Source organism: Acanthochromis polyacanthus, chromosome 11 (genome assembly GCF_021347895.1).
Source record: "Acanthochromis polyacanthus isolate Apoly-LR-REF ecotype Palm Island chromosome 11, KAUST_Apoly_ChrSc, whole genome shotgun sequence".
Classification (NCBI taxonomy): Eukaryota; Metazoa; Chordata; class Actinopteri; family Pomacentridae; genus Acanthochromis; species Acanthochromis polyacanthus.
Window position 1 is genome coordinate 33487327 of NC_067123.1, and position 20404 is coordinate 33507730.

General features: G+C 41.4%; 1 protein-coding gene across 2 annotated transcripts in view; it reads right to left on the bottom strand.

The window, feature by feature from the left end:
* The window catches only part of znf704 (zinc finger protein 704), a 71300-nt gene that overhangs the window by 14614 nt on the left and 36282 nt on the right, over positions 1–20404 (bottom strand). For both annotated transcript variants that reach the window (XM_022202332.2, XM_022202331.2), the window contains exons 3-8: positions 11551–11654; positions 10061–10338; positions 4888–4988; positions 4197–4491; positions 1327–1461; positions 1142–1233 (exon numbers count right to left, since the gene is read on the bottom strand). In XM_022202332.2, the coding sequence (XP_022058024.1) occupies positions 1142–1233; positions 1327–1461; positions 4197–4491; positions 4888–4988; positions 10061–10338; positions 11551–11654 (1005 nt within the window). The remainder of the gene's footprint in view (positions 1–1141; positions 1234–1326; positions 1462–4196; positions 4492–4887; positions 4989–10060; positions 10339–11550; positions 11655–20404) is intronic.

Consider the following 20404-nt stretch of genomic DNA (forward strand, 5'->3'; position numbering starts at 1 on the left):
ATAGGGCCCATTAAAACAGTTGACAATGACGGTCATGGCGCTATCTGTCTGCTCTTCCTGATCTGAAAATGATCTGGTCCATGACTCCAAAGCCATGATATGATCCAAACAATGAGTTTTGTAATCTGTCTAGTAGCTGCTTTGGCACAACCTCAAACAAAGAATGAGCATCGTTCTAGCAGTCCAACATTATGTAAACAATAGAGCTGCATGTGTCAGAAATCTGAGGATATGGTGCATAACAAACATTAAACTGGTCTCACTGGCCCAGCTGACCAATTGGATCAGACTGGCATTTTCAGGAAGTGAGATAAAAACTGATCATTTCAAAGTATGAGAGGAGGTGGTTCAGCAATACACCAAAGTGCAAGAGAGAATACGAAAATGTAGACCGCAAAAATAAAATGATAAACTTGTAAATGTGCATAATATGGACTCTTTAGGCTACTTTCATGGGAGAGTAGAGCGCAGTTCAGAGGAAAAGTTCTATATTTTTGGCAGTTTCTCTCTTCTTGAGAACTAGATGAGATGATTAGTACTTTTAGACAAAGCTATTTCCAGTCAGTATTCTAACCAAACTCGACTATCTTGCTTCTTATTTACTGTACAGACATTAGAGTGATATCAGTCGGTGTAATAGATCCCACAAAAGCAAACAAGTGTATTTCTAGAAACGTTTAACTCAGCATTTAAGCACTGCCACGCTGCTTTCCACGAGAACAAAGCCTTCTCTAATTGCTCAACCTTCATCTAGACAACAATGACACTTCCACATGAATTACCGTTACTGTCTCTTAATAGATTAGTTGAGCTCTGATTAAGTCCAAGAACGATCATTTGCGTCCAAACGTGGGAGATAACACACAGATATGCCGCTGCTCCTTATTGATGTGGATCAGGAGGATCAGAGGCTGAACTGAGCTGTCTAATCATGACCCGTTTTTAATTAGGAGCATTGAGCTGATTTGTGGGAGTCAATTTTTATTTTCACCACATGAGGTGACACGAAGTCAGGAAAGCTCAAGTAGAAAATTACATTAGACGCACCGACTCAGATATGGTTTCTTTGTTGTGGCTGCCTTTAATTAGAGCTATCAAGCAAATGTCAGATAAGACCCAGTGAGCTTGGAGGGTTGTGTACCTGAGGGCAGTGGTGGCTCTGGGAGGGGATGACAGCACAGCGATGGTCTGGGAGCGCTGTTCACCAAACCCCTGGCTTTTACTGGGAGACACCTGAAGAAGAGGGACGACAGGAGCGTGATCGTGAAAACCAGAAAACAACGGCGAGTGATTAAACTGCTGGGACTTGCATTCCAGTCTCCTCACCGTGTTCCCGGTGAAAGTAACGGGAGGCGACTGCCAGGAGATGCTAAAACTGGAGCTGTTGGTGGGAGTGAAGCTGGTGCAGGCTGAGCCGGCCGAGTTACTGGTGCTGGACGGGATGGACACCGGAGCCGTGGCCTGAAAGGAGCAGGCAAACACATTGTTTTCATGCTTCTATACAAATGGGAAAGTGGAAAATCTATTATTTCTGTTAGCGATTACTGCTTTTCTTATCATTTTCTAATTCACCAAACCCTGACTTCCAAATTATTTTGTGTTTTTACTGGTTGAATTGTCTGGCTCTCTTAGACCTGCCTTTTTACTTTAACTGCAAATTGAATTTCACATTAAACAGAATATTATCTTGTTTTGGTGAGGTTGAAAAGAAAAGCAGGTACAGGGTTGAGCCAACACATTTTATACAAGGACTAGTAGGAACAAGTCTGTTTTTAATAGATTGCATTAATACAATTTACTGGTGAAACATGCAGCTCTACAAAAGTATCAGATACAGAGATGCAAAAATAGTAATAAAGAGTGAGTAACATGATATTGGCAGTTATTTGACATACAGTATGGGTCAAAATAGTTGTGTAATGTGTGTAATTGTGTCTAATTAATTATTCAAAGCTGCTGCTGTGTGTTGATATAGCACAACTGTTAGCACAGCTGCTAACGGGAGTGAGGGACCACAAGTCTGTGTGACATCATTAATGTGCTTATAAACACCGTGAAGCATCATCAGTATAATGAAAGCCCTGATTCATGTGAATTTTTGTATTTATTTAACACAGCTGCCTGTCAGCGGGCAGCTGATGTAGCATTCACTTGTTGTCTTAGTTACAGTGACGTTATCTCGCAATGATACAGAAATCTTTAACAAATCCGTGGATCCAGACTATAAATCTAATCATTTGGTCATTGTGTCATTTCTGACCTTCCCTGAAAATTTCATTGAATTTCATTTCAAATCTGTTATTATATAGACAATAACCATAAGGAGAAAAACTAAAAAGATTTTGTTCAACATTAAAAAAAAGTAACTGTGCAAAAAATTCTTAAAAGGGCATTTCCTATTTCAGTGACAGAAGTATTGCACAAATATTGATCAAACTGTCAAAAAATAACACTGTTTAAGGAGGTTATCCCTCACATTGTGATTTCATTGGCACCCCAGATTCTTCCCCGTCTGACCCACAGAAAACCTACCCAGGAATTAGTCTGATTCTTAGACCCTGTGAGCGTTTACAACCCCATCTTCATTCCAAATCTGGATCGGATACGGCACCTAACCTTTGCTCTAAACCTGCACCATTTAAAGCCTATGGATGCACAATGCAAGAACATGAAAATACAGAGAAGCACATTCAAAAACATTTAATTAAAAAAATTCTTATGTTTTTTTGTTTGAAGCCACAGCAGCTAGTGTGAGGTGGAGGTCAAGAGACAAGCTGACGCGCGGCAGCTCAGGTACTAGTTTCACCATTACTGCGCACAGAAAGACAAACAAACGTACGCCAATTGTCACATAACTCCACTGTATTTGGAGTATAAAGGAAGCACATTGCATCGGCATTTAAAAAAAGGGGAATTAGTACTTGCAGTGTGATCAGCAGCCCAGTTAATCACATCCTGTCTGTGCCATTCCTCTACTTATACATTTTAGCAAACTAATAAAGAATCCTACAAACATGCAATAAGTAACCGCAACAGTGAGCAGCCAGATGTTGCCATTTACACATAAACTCCCTGGTGAATTTCTTCCTCACACTACATTCATGCTTGGGTTGTGTACATTTTATGGGGGGCAGGACATACGACTTATAAGTCACCAATTTTGCTACAAACTAGGGCATGTCTCTAAGGAACGTCTACAGATCTGTGGAGTCACAGAAACGCTGCATAGTAGCTTTGAAAAGTCCCACCAGATCAGAGCTCTCTTGCACTTGATGATCTGAGAGTGGGGAAACCTCAAGTTCTCACACATTTAGCAGGAATGTTCCTCAGGGGATTTTTTTAAGTTATTTTTTTGTGCTTTTGTTGGCTTTATTGGACAGGTAAGTAGAGGAGAAGACAGGAAAGCAGGAAGAAGAATAGGGGAAGAGTTTCAACAAAGGGTCATGAACTGGAATCAAACCCGGGCCACTGCGTTGGGGATTATAGCCTTTGTTTATTGGGGCGCATGCTCAACCAGTTGAGCTGTCTGGGTACAGCCGGCTGCGCATAGACACCAATGTTATTTCTGCAGCTTGAAAGACAGCGACTTTTGTGCTTGTAGCACTTTGTCTACCTTACAACGATGGGAAAGAGGCATCGTTTATGTTTTGACAACATATATGTAATGACTTATTGATGTCGGAAGTCCACATCTGTGAATATCTTTCCAACTTCACCTGCATTTTGTTTCCTGATGCCGCCGTAATTTGCTTGGCCTCATGCTGTCATTTTCTAGCATTTCACCACAAATAACGCAATTCTATCTTGTCCTTCAATAAAACCAAATTTAAGGTAACTCTCGAGATATAGCCGGAGTTTTTTTTTTTTTTAGGTACTGATGAATCGTCACCCGTTCTGCATTTTTCAGACATCATTCCCGTCAGTAATTTTCTAACTGCACACAAACTAATGAATCAGCATGAACTAGCGAGGAAACATGAAGAAAGCGTGGAAGTTGAAAGGTCAAGGAGGTGTGGCCATCGAAGCAGCAAAGTCTGTTACTCTGATTATATCCAGAATGTAAAAATCTATTTTTTTTATAATCTCACAGTCTCAGAACAGACAAAGTTTTGCGCTCTCCACAAAGCACCTCAGGTTGGGAACCACTGCCTTAGAGTGTGTGAGTGTGGAGGTTGGGATTGAGCGTGCACTCTCACCTGATAGGCGTGGTCCGTGTGGATGAGGTAGAGAGCGCTGGGCGCAGAGCGGCTGAGCGGGGTGGCACCGCCGGCGTGAGGCTCCTTGGTGTCAGAGGACTGCTGGGGTCTGTGGGAGTCTGGCAGCTGGCTGAGAGAAGGGAGAGGAGACGGGGGCGGAGGCGGGGGAGAGAGGATGGAGGGCGACACGGGGGAAAGGCTGCTCAGCCCGTCGGCCACCGAGTCGGTGTTGAGCTTGATCTCCGTGTAGTAGAAGTCCTCCTCGCCGTCGCTGCAGTCGGAGTCGCAGTTACGCCTGAAGAGGATTCAGATAGTGAGGGATGATGGACAGAAATACAGAGAAGTAAAGAGGAGCTTGCAGTGACTGTGACACTAATGATGTCAATGCAATCACATCAGACCTCTGCACCACTTCAGCATTAATGTCAATCTCCACTTAAATGGCTCTATAAACGTCTGATCCGTCCAATATCGGTGCTCTCCGCCTCACTTATTTTCCCTTCACCTGTCACCCCCCCCCCCCCCGTACAACCCGAGCAGAGCGTGCTACTGTGCTAATAATCCATAAGCCATTAATCTGTTGTTTTGACAATGAAGCAGCCCGGAGGAGTCAGAACTGAAGTGGTAGAGCTGTTTTAAAGGCTGTGAGTGGACTGCAGCTACGATCTGTACGTGTGTGTTGGTGTTTTACCCCAGGTGGATGGTGCGGATGTGTCTCTGAATGCCAGCAGCGGTACTCAGCACCTTGCCACAGTTCTTCCACAGGCACTTGAACATCACCTTCATGGAGTTCTGCCGGACAAAAAAAACAAAACACAACAGACGACTTTCACTGATGTTCTGATACCGACTTCAAAGACAGCCTTCCTTCTTAACTGCAGAATAAACAACAGAAAGTCACTACCAAGCAAATTTCTCACCTCTGCGGATGTCACCTTCCTTATCTGCCACCATCATCACTGACACTACAAAGTGTGCAGACAGATTCCCCGAGCTCAACTCAAGATTACAGAGGAACAGGATTGATGTGGTTATGTCTCTTCAAGGTGGCTCAACCATCAGTACATAATTCAAACTTCTCAGCTCTATGAGTGACCGCACTGCAGTGTGCACAGAGTAATTAAATCAGGTCTTGCTTTCATAAGTACTGAATGATTAAAGTGGTTAGAGTGTGTCAGAAACTAAAAAACACAGTCGCACCAGCAGAGACAATAGAAACAATGGTTATTATAAACAGTGTTATCTTGTCACTCATAGGCTAAAAAACTACTTCAGAGTTAAGAATTTCTCATTTTTCTGGAAACACTTAAGTCCCATTTGGTACAGTGTACAAATTTCTTTTGTAAATGACCTCTCTTGTGTCCCGCAAGATCAGAAAATGAACAGTCTTGATGGACTAATGCGCTCCCTGAGTGCTTTTCTTCTTCTGTTTTTGAACCTAAATATTAAGATGACACCTCTTTTTAGTGGTTATTCTGCTATTAAAATGTCTATAGTGCTGGTTGAGCCACATTGCTTAGTAAACATTCCTTTTATGAAGGATTTAAACAATTTCACTCTGCATGCGTCATCTCTACTATAGTTATAATGTGCAAAATGGACACCTTGCCACACAATAACATCTTCCTCTGGAGCATTCCTGAGCACAACGCTGGCAACGCTCCTGTATGTTATATCCTACTGTACTATTTATCTACTGTAATTACACCACCGCCTTCTGAGGGAGGCAGTATATTGTTTTCATGGAATAAAAAGCCCTATAAGCTTCCTTTCTGCCCTCCTGCTCCCCCACTCTCAGCCATCATAAACGGTCTTATAGGCCCGTCTATCCAACTATTGTTTAAGGCTCTCATTTAATTTTGACGTGTTTTTTTTTTTTTAATAAATCGCCCTCCTTCTTTCTGAGACACACGCAAGCACAACAATCATCTGTCCGCTGTGCATTGTTTTGTCTTTGCGTAACAAAAGCTCATTTTGTATGTTAGTGTGTGTGCGTGCGTGCTATTCCCTTTAAAGAAGCATTTCACTGTTAATTAAATGGGGAGCTTCAAACGGTATTGTGTTGCCAAGGGGGCCCTGGAGATAATTTCATATCAAACCCTGGCGCTGCACATATAGCTTGCGTGCTTTTTTATGTCAACATTGGTGTCCAAGCTTTGAGAGAAGCTGTTTTTGTTGCCATCCACAATCTTTCTTTGTTTCTCTGCTAATTCCTGATAGTCACTCTTAATTTTTCATCCGTAACCTTTATGCTGTTCCCTCTTTCCCCTTTCTATCGGTCCTTCTTTGTGATGAGTCCCCAATTAATACAGTACAGTGTGTGCCGATGCGGCGCCAAGAGCATTTATCGATTGTGGAAGGACACGTGAGGCCTGGCAGGATCTTTAAGTTTTCTGCACCAGGTATTAAAATCATTATTGCTCTTGTGGAGCAGCTGCATGTGAAGGCTGAGGAGTAATTATGAAGGGCAACTGTCTGGAGAGGACATAGACATAAAGAGAGAGGCGAGAGGAAGTGGGGGAGAATGAGGGTGAGGGAATGAAAAGAAGGGATGGATGGATGATACCGTCAGCAAACTGGCACATGGGATAAGGGAGAAAGAGAGAGCAACACAATATACATCTTAAAATATAATGAGTGACAGTGAGCTGTGTATTCAATGAGCTGGAGGACGTGTGTAGAAATGATACGAAGTAAAAAGATACACGAGGAAAAAAAGAGTGTTGAGCCCGTGCTGAGAACTACCACAGGAGAAAAAGGTTGTGTGTCCTTTTCTGCCCCATTTTCAGACAGAATTTTTATTACAAAGGTTAATATTTCAGCATTCTGAAGAAGGAAATCAACCAGCTCACATACATGTGACAGCATTTCAGAAACAAGTTCATAACCCTTTTATTTATATCATGAGATGTGCCTGTTGTCAATAGAACTGCTGCTGGTACGTTTAATGCATGAATGTATGAGCGCTCCACAGTGTACCTAAAGAAATTCTTAAAGAACCGCCGTAACCATTTCTGAACCTTCTGGGAAACTAAAGGTCATGACTACAAAACCACAGTTTTTTCTATGAGGATTAAGTGGTAACTGGTCAAATTAATTGGACCTCGCAGCCGTAGAGGAAATAGCTTTTTAAAATAACGTACTCAGAGCTCGGCTGTATCAGAAAATGCATCTTTTTCTTTCCACTTTTACTTCCTATACATGCAAAGCAATTTCTTATTTATTTTTCAGACAACAAAACATTTTGAAAACAAGAAATGGCAGTGAGGCGTTTTAGCATGAATACAACAGCAGAGCTTTTAGGAAAACATTTGCCTGCTCAGACACAGTACAGAGCTGTGTAATGGTAAGAATAAGGCAAGCTAAGATCTTATAGCTTCCCAATCACACAACAGTGGTGCTGCAACTAGTCTGTATGTACAGTGGTAACTTCTTTTGTCTATCGCGGGGGTCTGGAACGTAACCCCTGCGAAAATTCAGAAAGTAGCGACCATACTTATGTTGTTATTTTCATATTTTAAGGCTTTTAAAACCCTCCCAACACACCACATAACACCACAGAGCAACACAATGTGCAGCGATCAGTCTATGTAAAATGGACAAGGCAAGATGCTGAATGCTGCTGCACACAGGAGACAGAGGAGACTGATGTTACGGTTGCTGAGCCAATCAGTACGCTATGCATTTAATTTTGATTAAATACTCATTTAATATGTTTTAATTTTTTTACATATTTTTTATATTCTTTACAATTGTGTAGTCTAGAAACTGCTTATTTTGCCGCAAAAAGAATTAAAATAATGTCGCGATCACAGAGCCAGTCGCTATGACTTAACTGTTGTGCTGCAATGCACCATGGGAGTTCAGGGTGTTTAAATGTAACTGTTGTGGTTTATGTTAGTGCTACAGTGTTATTAGTGTAAAGCAGTGTTTTTCAACCTTTTTTGAGCCACGGCACGTTTTTTACATTGGAAAAATCTTGCAGAACACCACTAACCAAAAATGTTACAAAATGACACTCTGTACAGTATATTTAATTACAATATCATTTCTCAATTTATTTATACACACTCAGTGTGAAACCTGGGCCTGTTTAGATGAACACAAAGCCGATATCCTGGCAGGAATAGAAGAAAGACACACACGAAGCTCTTCTTCAACAGCTCTCAGTCTCTCTCTGTTTTTAGTTTTTATAGCAGTTAGGCTTGAAAAGCTCAGCTCACACAGATAGGTTGTGGAAAATGGGAGCAATGTCAGAACAGCTTTGTTGGCCAGAATGGGGAACTCCTTGGCAGCAGTCAACCAAAAACTGTCCAAAGGAAGATCAGCAAATCTTAGTTTTAAACCACGATCCTGTTTCAGTTCAGGCGGTTCCTCCTGCTCTTGTAAAGTCATGTCCTTTCCAACAGCTGACGCTGAGCTGTATAGGTCCCTAACCCAGTCAAAGCATTCAGTGGAGGCTGAAGAGAAATAAAATGACAACTTCTCTTCAAGAGTTTTCAAATGTTTACCTATTACCTCACACAGTGCAGCAGTGGGACTTTGCCGTTTCTCTGTGAGTGGGAAGATCTCCAGGTTGGGACGTTGTTGCCAGAGGTGCACCTTTAAACGGAATCCATTTACTTTATCTGTGCTTGTAAGCAGGTTTTCATTTCGGCCCTGCATCCTTGTGTTCAGTTCATTCAGATGATGAAATATATCAGCCAGGTATGCCAGCTTTGCGCACCACTCATCACTTGCAAACAGATTTGAGTAATCAGACCTCTCATTTGTCAGAAATATTTTAAGTTCCTCTCGCAGCTCTTACACACGGGTCAGCACCTTACCGCGTGACAACCATCAGACCTCCCTATGGAGCAATAAGGCTTTATGCTCCGCTCCCATTTCCTCACACGGAGATGCGAATATACGGCTTTTCAGAGGTCGTGTCTTTACAAAGTTCACTATGCGCACTACATCGTCCAACACAGGAACCAGTTCGGCTGGTAAAGTCTTAGCAAGGAGGGCCTCACGGTGCAAAAAACAGTGCGTAACAATCAGATCTGGGTTTAGCTATGTCTTTAACCGCGTCAGGGCCGAGCATCTCGTTGACAATGGCTTTACAAGCAGGTAGTATTAATGTCTCTGCCACAGTGTACGACTTTTTGGCTTTAGCAACGAGTTCGGCAACTAGGTAACAAGCTTTGAGCGCGTTCTCATTTACCTTTGTGGTTTTTCTCATAAACGTTGCCTGTTTCTCTGTGTTTTCATGCAGGCGAACATAATAGTCTATCGGCTTGGTTTGAAGCGATGGGTGTTTCGTTTGGAGATGGCGTTTAAGCTTGCTTGACACCATGGCGCTGTTGGATAGCTTCTCGCCACACACCAGGCATAATGGAATAGGTGTTGTCTCATCCCCGGTGAAAGTAAATCCGAACGAAAGATAGCTTTCACTATATTGCCTTGAGCTCACCGTCTTTGCCTTCTTTTCCCCACCACTCATACTAGGGCCTTCATCTGGGTCAGAATCTTGTCCAGGGCCCAGTTCGGAGTTTGCATTTGTCCTCTTTAAAAACTTCTCCATGACTGTCACCACGACCTCTCACGTGCATCACTAATTCTCTTTGAGGAACGAGGCAATCAGCTACGTGTTGCCACATGGACAAATATTACATTACTCTGCCAGTCTTTGCAGCACGGACACTCGACAATGACATAATATTTGCAGAAAATGATTAATAAATGTTAATTTTAAAAAAGTGATATTGGATAATTTCTCACGGCACACCTGATGATCTCTTACGGCACAGTGGTTGAAAATCACTGGTGTAGCATATAGGGGTAGAACTGGCAGCCCAGCATTAGAACTGGTTTACGGCACTCACCTTGCGCTTGCGAGGGATTGGCTCATCAAAGAGCAGACTGCTGCCGTCCTGCTCATCCAGACTGGGGTCTTCAGGTCCTGCCGGGCCAGGTCCCACCCCTCCCAGGCTGGGCACGCGGAAGGGCTTGAAGCTGTCAGCGGAGAGTGGCGGGGAAGGTGTGGAGGGGTTGGACTGGTCGCTGGGAGCCGACCAGCTCCAGTAGCCCCCTGAGGAGCTGTTGCTCGACGGGGTGAAAGGTCCCGCTGAGCCGTTGTCCTTCCATGAACCGCTCAGACCCTCTGAAGAGATAGGAGGTGAACAGAAAGGCAGAAACAGAGGGAGGAAGAGCAAGTGAGGAGAGACAGAGCATGAGACTTAATCTAACAATACGTCTAACTTCCTCAGTTATACTTGTCAGTGCCGCAACCACCAAAAAAGGATGCAATCAAAACATTCAATTCAGTTCAGACGGCTTTATTTGCACTTCACATAAAAGAGCCTCCCCGAACTACTGTTGACTGTGACACCAGAAAATAAAAGGTTACCTTCCTGTTCCTTGATTCTGCCGAGACACTTCCAAGGTCTTGTTTTGTTTAAGATCAAAGGAATGCTTCTTTTGAATATCAGCTCCAAAAAGGCATTTCAGTTTGTGAAGATGTAGGCTGGGGTAAACTTTGGAGAGAGTCTGAGGTGCATCAGATTGCATTTGTGTCACAGCAGCTCTCAAGAATAAGTTCTCTACGTTGGTTTTGAGGTAAAGAACAACAAACAACATGGCTGAATGAAGCGCTAATGATATGATGTGCTTTTTTTGATAATCATATGGTAGATTATGAGGAAAAATGTCAACCATTGCTGAGCTTGAAACTGTGCACCGTGCATGAGAATGTTCTGTGTGCAATGATGTAAAAGCACATTATATGATGTCAAACGTGCATACAGAACTATGACATGTGTATGACTACATTAAGACAACTACTGTACAACTGGTATTTAAAATCCAATTTGTGCATGTGTGCATGATGTATGTGATGTACATTTAACATCTGACCGCATGTGTGACCGTGACAACGTGTGCCTGGTGGCCGCTTGTCTGCTCGGCTGGACGGACAGTCGGTTGGTTGCACACACTAGTTAAACGGCTGCCTGTGATTGCAGTTACGGGGGCACTTTGGATTTCCGCCACTTTGTCGAGTGGCACCGATCCAGACTCATTGTGCTTTTCCGTGGATTTGCAGCACTGATGAGGCAATCCAACGGCACAGCAGGTGGCAGTAATTTATCAACCTAAGCTTCTACACGCATTCACAAGATAACAGCTGTGAGGGAATGAAAAGACAGTTTACAGGAGAGAATACAAATGATTGGCTTAGGCTGAGCAACTTCTTTTGTGCTCGCTTTTAACAAAATTTGGCTTTATTAGCAGCAGGAGAGAAGGGCTGACAAATCAAAAACAAGCGTTCATTTAAGCATCCTCACTTCATCAGTCATTCTGTGGTCATGTTACTTACCGCTGACTTTGACAGGTGGACTCCTCACCAGCGGGCTCGTGGAGAGACTCGTCAGCACCATGGCAGCCGTCACCTTGTCCATATCCACTTCCTCCTCTGACCGTCTGTCAAAACACAACAGAAGAAGAAGAAGAAAACTTTACCGAGGTTCTTCCACACGTGAAAAAACACTTCCCCTTTATATAGAAAGTTTTGATTAGTGCAAAAAGGAAAACTAAATGTGCACATATCCCTTTGTTCAGATGCTGATTTCAACAGGCCACAGTAAACACACATTACCAAAATTAGACAGGAAGAATTTAGCTCCAGAACACAGTGAGCACTTTTCTTCTTCACTTCCCTCAGACAGATGCTTTCAGACACAAAGCAGACCTTCTGGTTCGCATTCTCCTACAATGACTGCAACATAAGCTGCTAATTACATTGAAGTTTTAGGTTTGCTTTTTTGTGTTTGTTCTATGCGACTGATGTAAGCGCCTAGCCACAAGTGGAAAAAATCAATAGTGAACAGCTGAAACACAACAGCACAAAACAAACAAAAACCTATATTACTGCCTAAACTAGACTGGACTGATGTGGGTCTGGTAACAGAGCATCAACAATGTTACAGTGCACACTCTGACTAATCCATATGACACTGTAACCACACCCCACAAGCATTTTTGTCTCTTCTAATTAGTGTGCATGAAACGTGGCCTAGAAGACATGCGTCTTAATCCACTGGCATGTATTCCTAAGAGACAGACAATCCCTGTGATCAATAGCTTTATTACTAACAGCATACCTGTGGTACACGCTCACCATTTACGTGTGTGTGCGTTTTGTCCCTGAGCAAGCAGGGCTTTGATGGTGTGCGGACGCCAAACGATCAAAGTCAATTCTCCAACAATGATGAAATCTCCTGCTGCCTCGGAGGAACATGACATCAGCAATCACCCAGTTTTCACAGCCGCTCAGATCAAACCGTGAGCTTATCCAGCATCTTAATTGGTACACATACAGTAGAGGCAACAAGCTGCTGAAATAAACAACTCAATCTTTCCCCATAACTGTCAAAACACAAACACATTCCCACGTGGCACAGAGGGGATTGTACATTCTGCGAGATGATTGCAACATTTACTCTGTTTCATGAACACTCGCTTATAACATCAACCTACTGTGCTCCTATCAGTGTTTATTATTTATATGTCTATATAATAGCGGCTATATGCATTCGGTAGCGAGCAAAAAAGTCGATCAGATGAAGATTTAGACAGAGCATGTATTCATCCAAAGCTAATGAATAAAAACAGACAGATGTGGATTAGCTCAGAATAGTTCAAAGAAAGTCAAAGACCTGCATGTTTGTGCTGAATATGTTGAAAAATTCACAGTTGCCCTTGGCTGAATGACTTCACTTCATGAACGGCAGCGAAAAGAAGAAGAAAAGATAAGCAAGGCAGTACTGACTGTGAGAGACTTCAGATTTCCCAGTAAACGGTTTTGTTCTGTCCAATGGCAGACTGTTGCTTACACATGCACACAAAAGATCATTTTCATACATAAAGCAAGACGAAAATTTGCATTACATTAATTCTAAAACCAGCAAAGTGATTAACTGTACAGGGTGTTGGCTGCAACCACAAACTGCATCTGTGCAGCGCTGCAGGCAAGCAGAGCGACAGCAGCCTGCCCGGTTCTTGCAAATAACCAAAGAGAAAACATGCACATGTAAAAGTAAAGAGGAAGCAATTGGATTAATATTGAGCTCACTGGTCACTCTGCAGTTCACCGTCTGGTCTGCTGCTCCATCGTAGTGTAAGGCATGATGGGGAAGTGGGAGACTAATAAAGATACTGGAGACATGTGATGACTTCCATTGCCTCTTTCACCGGGGCAACAACAGAACACGACTTACAACATGCTGCACAAGAAAAAACCAGCACTGGGGAGGCTTAGGAACACCACTACACTTGTTCAGTGGCTCAGTCAAAGCCCAAACATGACTCCCGATATTTATTTTTAGAGTGGGTTTAAGGCACAGCTGCTCCCCTTCTTAGTTGACTGAGCTAAAGAAAGAACAAAGCCCCAAATTCCAGATGTTCCAACACAAGTGAATTTAAGACAACACAGAAGACTGAAAGCTGATGAGTATTATTAAAGCAAAAAAAAAAAAAAAACTGAAGAGGAATGAAAAACGAGCTTTTTGTTTTGCTACAATAAATTCCACTGTTCATTATAAATTAATTCTTATTCACCAAATAAGAAAGAAGTCCTGCTTTGGCAGCTGTACTGGGAGAAACTAAATTAAAGATCAATGTTTGGATAACTGACACCTCTCTTAAATATGTTAGAGATGTAGTGTTGAGTGTTTTTTTATTACTAAAAGAAAAGTGCAGACCTCTTTGTTTGTACAATGATGAGCAACTGACAGATCCTCACGTTTACCCAGGAGAGAAAACACTCAGTCTGTTTGAAAATGGATCTTTATGGGGGATGCTCTTGGCCAGCTGTATGCATACAAGACAATAATCATTACATCTGTGGTCTCAGGAGAAGTAACCACTGAAATGTTAATTAGCGTTGGTTTGCATTGATCAGAACATCCTGCGGGCTCATCTTCAGCATTCAGGGGTCTTTACTTTTCTGCGTAACTGTGCATGGTTTTTGTTGACCGCAGCAGGACTCTGTGCTTCTCCAGATGCAGCCAGTAAGGTTTTATTTTTGGCCGCAAATGTCTTTTGAGGACTGAGGGCCTCTGTTGCCAACTACAAGCTAAAAAAAAAAAAAAAAGGCAAACAGAGCTGAAGGGGATTTCCAGAGTTCTTTTCTAAACGAAAACAGACTTTTGAAGGATTATTTTTGGACTGTATCATTTTTGTAAAATTGGCTTTGATAAAGGTCAACTGTTCACAATTTTAGAAACATCCACTGAATGGATTTGATGCATTCAGGCCAATTTTCACAAACATGAAAAATGAAGCGGTAATTTAGAATAAAATAAACAAATTTTCCTCTCAAACTTGAAAACACATGCAACATAAGTGTCTATAAAAACAATACTGTAACACAACACAGGTATATAATTGCAGGACTTTTTGTAACACAGTTGACATTTTTGCAAATTTCAGGCCAAAAATCAACATGGCCGCCTAGAACCAAACATCACACGGCATTTTTACAGAAAGATTCTTCTAAAATATTATATATACAATTAAATGAAATTGATATTGAAAGATATTTTAGTAAACCTGTTGACATGCCATAAATCTACACTTTACTCACACACTACTTTATATTAAATAACTCAGAAAGCCTTGGAGTCTTGCCAGTCTTTTCTTTAGGAGGAAATGACATCATGTGGAGCAGGTCATTTGATCTGGAATTAACACACTTCCTTGAGAGGTGTTTTTGTAACGGATAACTTAGTTGAAAGTGATTTCTCAGACACAGATACAATTAGTTTTTTCCCATATAAAATCTGACATATTGGCAAAAATTAAATATCTGTCATGATTATCTCAACTTAATACAAAGAACACAAAACATTTTTGAATAAGCTCATGTTATTATTGTTTAGTTAATTAAAAGGTAGTTGTTATTAAATCCGAATGGTTATTTAGTTGACATTTTAGTGATATCCAGTAATTTTTTATTAATAAGTGATTATTTCCATAATAAATAATGATGGAATTTGAAAAGACATGACCATAATGAACATCATAATGCCCAAAAACTCTAGTTCTTGTTACTTTTAATAAAAATGTATGCAAGATATATCCTATGGACTTCAAAAGTCCCTCAGTTATATATTGACCCAACTAATATTTACTCATGTTTAACTAGAAACACGACCAGACCACAAACATGTAAAAAACAACAAAATACATTCTACTGTATATCATTTGGACCATATCTGAAATATGATCCGACTCACGGACCGTAACTTTGCTATGTGGTCCAAGTTGCCAAAAACTCTTAAAAGTTTGCATCTTGTTTTCAACAACATCACTGTAAATAAATTATGCTTCAGAGATAATTGAGAGCCATTAAAAGTATATTTACTTCACCAGCAAACAGAGAGATGTGAGAAGAGAGGAGCGCGCTAGCTAACAAAGAAAGAGCCGCAGCCTCCATTAGTTGATGTCTAATTTATTACCCTTTCTGCTGTTGAATATGATGTCATTACAGGCTGCACATAAATCAAGAAATGCAGCTGCACGCACAGCCGCCCCCATTACCCATAACCCCCCACCTCGCGTCGCCGTAAAACCACTTCCTGGTCACCTTGGGAGGCCATCATGTGACTGTAGATATTCTATCACCGTGGCAACAGTGACAGACAATAATTACTGGGAGATTTGTCGGTCTTGAAATATGAAATAGTAAATCTGAGGAAAACACATTAGGACGACTAATAATTAAGACGTGATGTATGAGACGGAGGGAAAGAGAGAGCGGGAAAAGGGAATTTCCCAAATCGCATTTGTCATTAGCGGTCTTATCAAACTTAGTTTCCGTCCAAGTGCTTATTATGGGCTCTAATTAACACACACTGAGAGCATGTATGTGTGTGTGCGCAGACATGTTTAAATGCATGATCCATGTGACACAGGAGACATGGTGGGATGGTTAATGGATTGGTAAGTGAATTCTGAGAAATGAGTTTCATACTTCGACATGTTTGTGTGTTGCTGTGTGTGTGCGACGGTGTGTTTTAATATTCTTACTTCACTTATTTGCAATAAAACATCTTCCCATGTCGGACCCCTGAGGCTTCCTAAAAGGAACATCATCCTGTATGTACAGCTTCATCAACACACTACAGCCAAAGTAAAGAGCTTGTTTACCGACGCAGATTACATGGGATGGATCCATGTAATTTTATCTTGCTGATGGCTACTCAGGGGCCAAACAAACATGTCAATTTAGAGGTTGTTAAATCCTTTAAAGACGGCCATGGTTATATTTCACTGACCTGAAAAAGCCCCCAAACTCTTTAATTAATATACATTCTGCTCACGTAGCATCACAATACAGTAATTATCTGTATCTGTTTTTTAAAAATGCAAACAGGCGTCACTCCACTGGACAAATCTCTGATTACAAATTAAATTTACTGTCATTTAAAAGTACCAGAGTAGGTAAAGTGTTGTTTGCTTCCTTCTGCTTTTAGCTCCACTGTCAAATGCTCTTTAATACAAAAAACTTTTCAATTACAAAGGAACAGACAACACAAAAGATAAAACCATCGCGGCTGTGCATACTGATTTTTTTCATTAATGGAAATATGCCAATGACTTTATTGATTAGTAAATTTAATTATTATGGTCTGGTGAGTGTCAGAAAACAGCGTTGCCTTCAGATTAGCCGTTTTGTTGTTCTGACAATCAAAGGCTCAAACGGATTCTGCATACTAACGCAGAAAGCAAAGAAAAGCAGCAAACGGTCCCATTAGGGAGGCTAAAAGTGGACGATATTTAGTAGTTTGGCTGCGAAATTTATCACAATTAAATAATGAGCAAATTAGTGCAGATTAAGTGATAAATTCATTACTCAGGTGACCATTTCCGCTCCAGAGACCCTTCAGTCAAGTAGCGGATATACTCAACTTTCTGTACGCCCACACGAGTGTCGATGCTTAATCTGGCTAATTAAACCTCTGATCGGGTTAACGATGGGTGAGCTCACTAAACTTCATGTGCTAATGAGGTTCAACCTATATAGATGAAAACACCTGTGTGAGTGCTCCATGGGTGTGTCGAAGATTTAAAATACAATCGCCTTAATGTGGTTTTATCTGTTTCAAGTACGTCAATTCCTAATCCTTTAAAGTATTCTGTCTGGAAACTAACAGACAAAACAAAAAAGACTTTGCATTGTGCAAGCCTAGGCTGGCTGACATGGGCCGGAGAGAAGCAAAAACAGGACAGGTACTGAGCAAGTAAAAGATATAAACCGTTTGTTACCGAGCCATTCAAAAGCTTCCAGACAAAAAGACGAGTAGATCACAGACTAATTGATGAGAAAATCATGAATACAAGCTGAAAATGACAAAAATGAGACACTAAAGCAGCTAAAACCAGAAGCAGGGAGTAGATGGCATTAACCCTCTCTGGGTGTGGAGATACAAGTAAAACAACAGCTCCCTCTTCAGGGTTTGGGATGAGTTTGGTGGGAGATATGGCTGTTTGCCAACCTGCCAATAGATGGTATGTGCGGTGTGCGCTTGTTGTGCTCCCTGGCCAGATGTGTCGACTCTTTATAGGCACTACAAAGGAATCCAACAAAAGGCCTGCATGAGAACAAGTGAGACAGAAGGCAGGGTCATGTGCATGAAAGTGTGAAGTCAAGTCGCCACCATTATGGGGGACAGGCAGTGTCCAGTTTCCAGCAAAACACTGGGCAGGGACAGAGAGAGACTAACAGGGGGTTCATGTTACTGTGGCCGTGTTGCTTTGACAGGTAGAGGGGAGACAATGACACATGGTATCACATTTTTAAATTTAGTTGGATGATGAGGAAAGAAAAATAGTCTTTTTGCAATCTTTGAAAAGTAGCTGAAGTGTTTCATCTGAATGCTGCTGTGTGGCTTTGCAACAGAACAGATGATTAATTTCAATTAACAGGCAATCAAATAGACATTCTATTTATTAAAAAGGGAAGTTTCTCAAGTCATTTGCACTTGCAGCACTCTACTGAGCACTTATCAAATTATACTCATTCACACCTGAGAGCAGATCTGTACGACTACAACCGTCTCAGCAGCAAGTGGAGAACAAGGACACAGTAGTTGATAGTTATGACATCAGAGGGGGCAGCTCACACAATTAACCTTACAATAATCAATCAAATCAACTAACTGATTATCAGAAGAGTTGTCAAAAAATAAATTATTGTGATTACTAAACATCAATTAATCAGACAGATAGACACTTTATTAATCCCGAGGGAAATTCAAGTGTTCGGCAGCTTACATCCAACAACAGAAAATAGCAAAAAGATAGGTTAGTAATATTAACATTAAAGGTTAGTATATACTCTGAAAATCTTCCTGTACAATACTATACTATAAAAATGCTTTAATTTTAAAATCTATAGAATACAAATGTAGTTAAAATAGAAAAAGCAGAAAAAAAGCTAAAAACAGTTAACTGACATAGATGGAGCTACTGAAGAGGCCGTCACTGGAGTGTTTTTTAAAGACCAAGTTAAAATATTCAGAATCCAGCGTCTTAAAATTGAATATTTCCAGGTTTCTTTACTCCTCTATGACATTAAACTGAACATCTTTAGATTGTGGGCAAAACAAGATATTTGAGGATGTCATCTTTTGAATTGAAAAAAGCAATAATTGGTGGTTTTCATTGTTTTCTGACAGACCACACAAGTTATCAATGAATGAAGACAAATCTTATAGTAATAGTACTATAGTAACAGTAAACTTGAAAACAGTGTGCAGCCCTACTGGACAGACGCAGAAATTCTCCACGATAAGTTACAACTTTTAACTTTGATCAATAAAAGTGAGACAGGTGGAAAAAAGCCTACAGCTGTACAAATCCTGTCTCTGAAACTGACAATTTAATGACCTTTAGTGGCCGACACAATTCAGCATTCCTCTATTTAAAGCTAATGAGGGAAAACGTCTGGCCGCAGCGAATTAAATTACCCCGGGTCACATTCTTGACAAGTTCAGATACACCACGGATGATGTTTCACATGAAGCAACAGTGCAATGCACCGTTTCAAATTTGTAATCTTTTGAACAAACTCCCTTTCCAAACTCCTTCAAACTAAATGGGCCAAGGTCATTCTCTGAACACACACTCATGCACAAACCCCTGGTAGCTTTACTTTCTGTGTTACCCAAAAAAACTATCAATCATTTCTAATGAAGGCGGTTGAAAGGTGCAGCGTGTTGCAGGAATTCCCCTGAAATGCAGGTCAGCGCTGCCAAGCACACCCCTCACTCCTACACTCCTCTTCCTCCCTTCACCCCTGCTGGACTATACGCCCCCCCCCCCCCCCCCAGCTCCTCACTTTGAGCTCCCTCTGACTTTTTCGTTGCCACGGATCACAGTGCGAGCAAAGTAAGTGAGCAAGAAACGAGAGTGTGTGCATGCAGCTGTGTGCGTAAATATGTGTGTGTTTAGGTTGGCTTGTCTCTTTGATGCCGTGCGGTGCAGGGAGGGCTACTCGTTTACAACAGCCGCTGGACTATGAAGCCTATTTCCTCCACAATAAGCTCCTATAAATCAGAGAGCTTCTCCTCTACTATGTGCTTATCTGATTCCTTGTCCTCCCTCCCTCACTGACACACACACACATAATATCAAAACCACAAAAGGAATCTGCATATGACACTGGGGCTAACATGCATGAAGGGTACAGCTTTTGATTGGCAGATGTGTATGAAGGCACACACCGGAATTTTCTTTGACATGCTCGTGTGCATCATTCAGAGATGTTTCAGATAAAGGGCCTTGAACGCGCACATACAAAGACAGCAATTCTATAAAACCTGATGTATATACAAAGGGGCGTATTGAGGCTGTGTGTTGCCTATTCAATTTCCTGAGGTTGTTGTTAAACACAAGGTGTGTATGTGTGAAGTCTGGGCTTATATGTGAAGGGTTGGACACGTGTTGGCGACAGCTGCAGGACAGTGTTTGTCTCGCTGTAAAGTTGAGCACATGGCTTATAAGAGGGATCTGTTTTTATGGCTGCAATCACAATTCTAGAGGGAAGGGGATGTCCAAAATAAACAATCTCGTTTGGGCGTTGTCTGTTTTAATAGCCAAATGATTATTTATAGGAGTAAAAGCAAAAACCAGCACGTGTTGGTGGACAGCAGGGCTGTCAAACATGC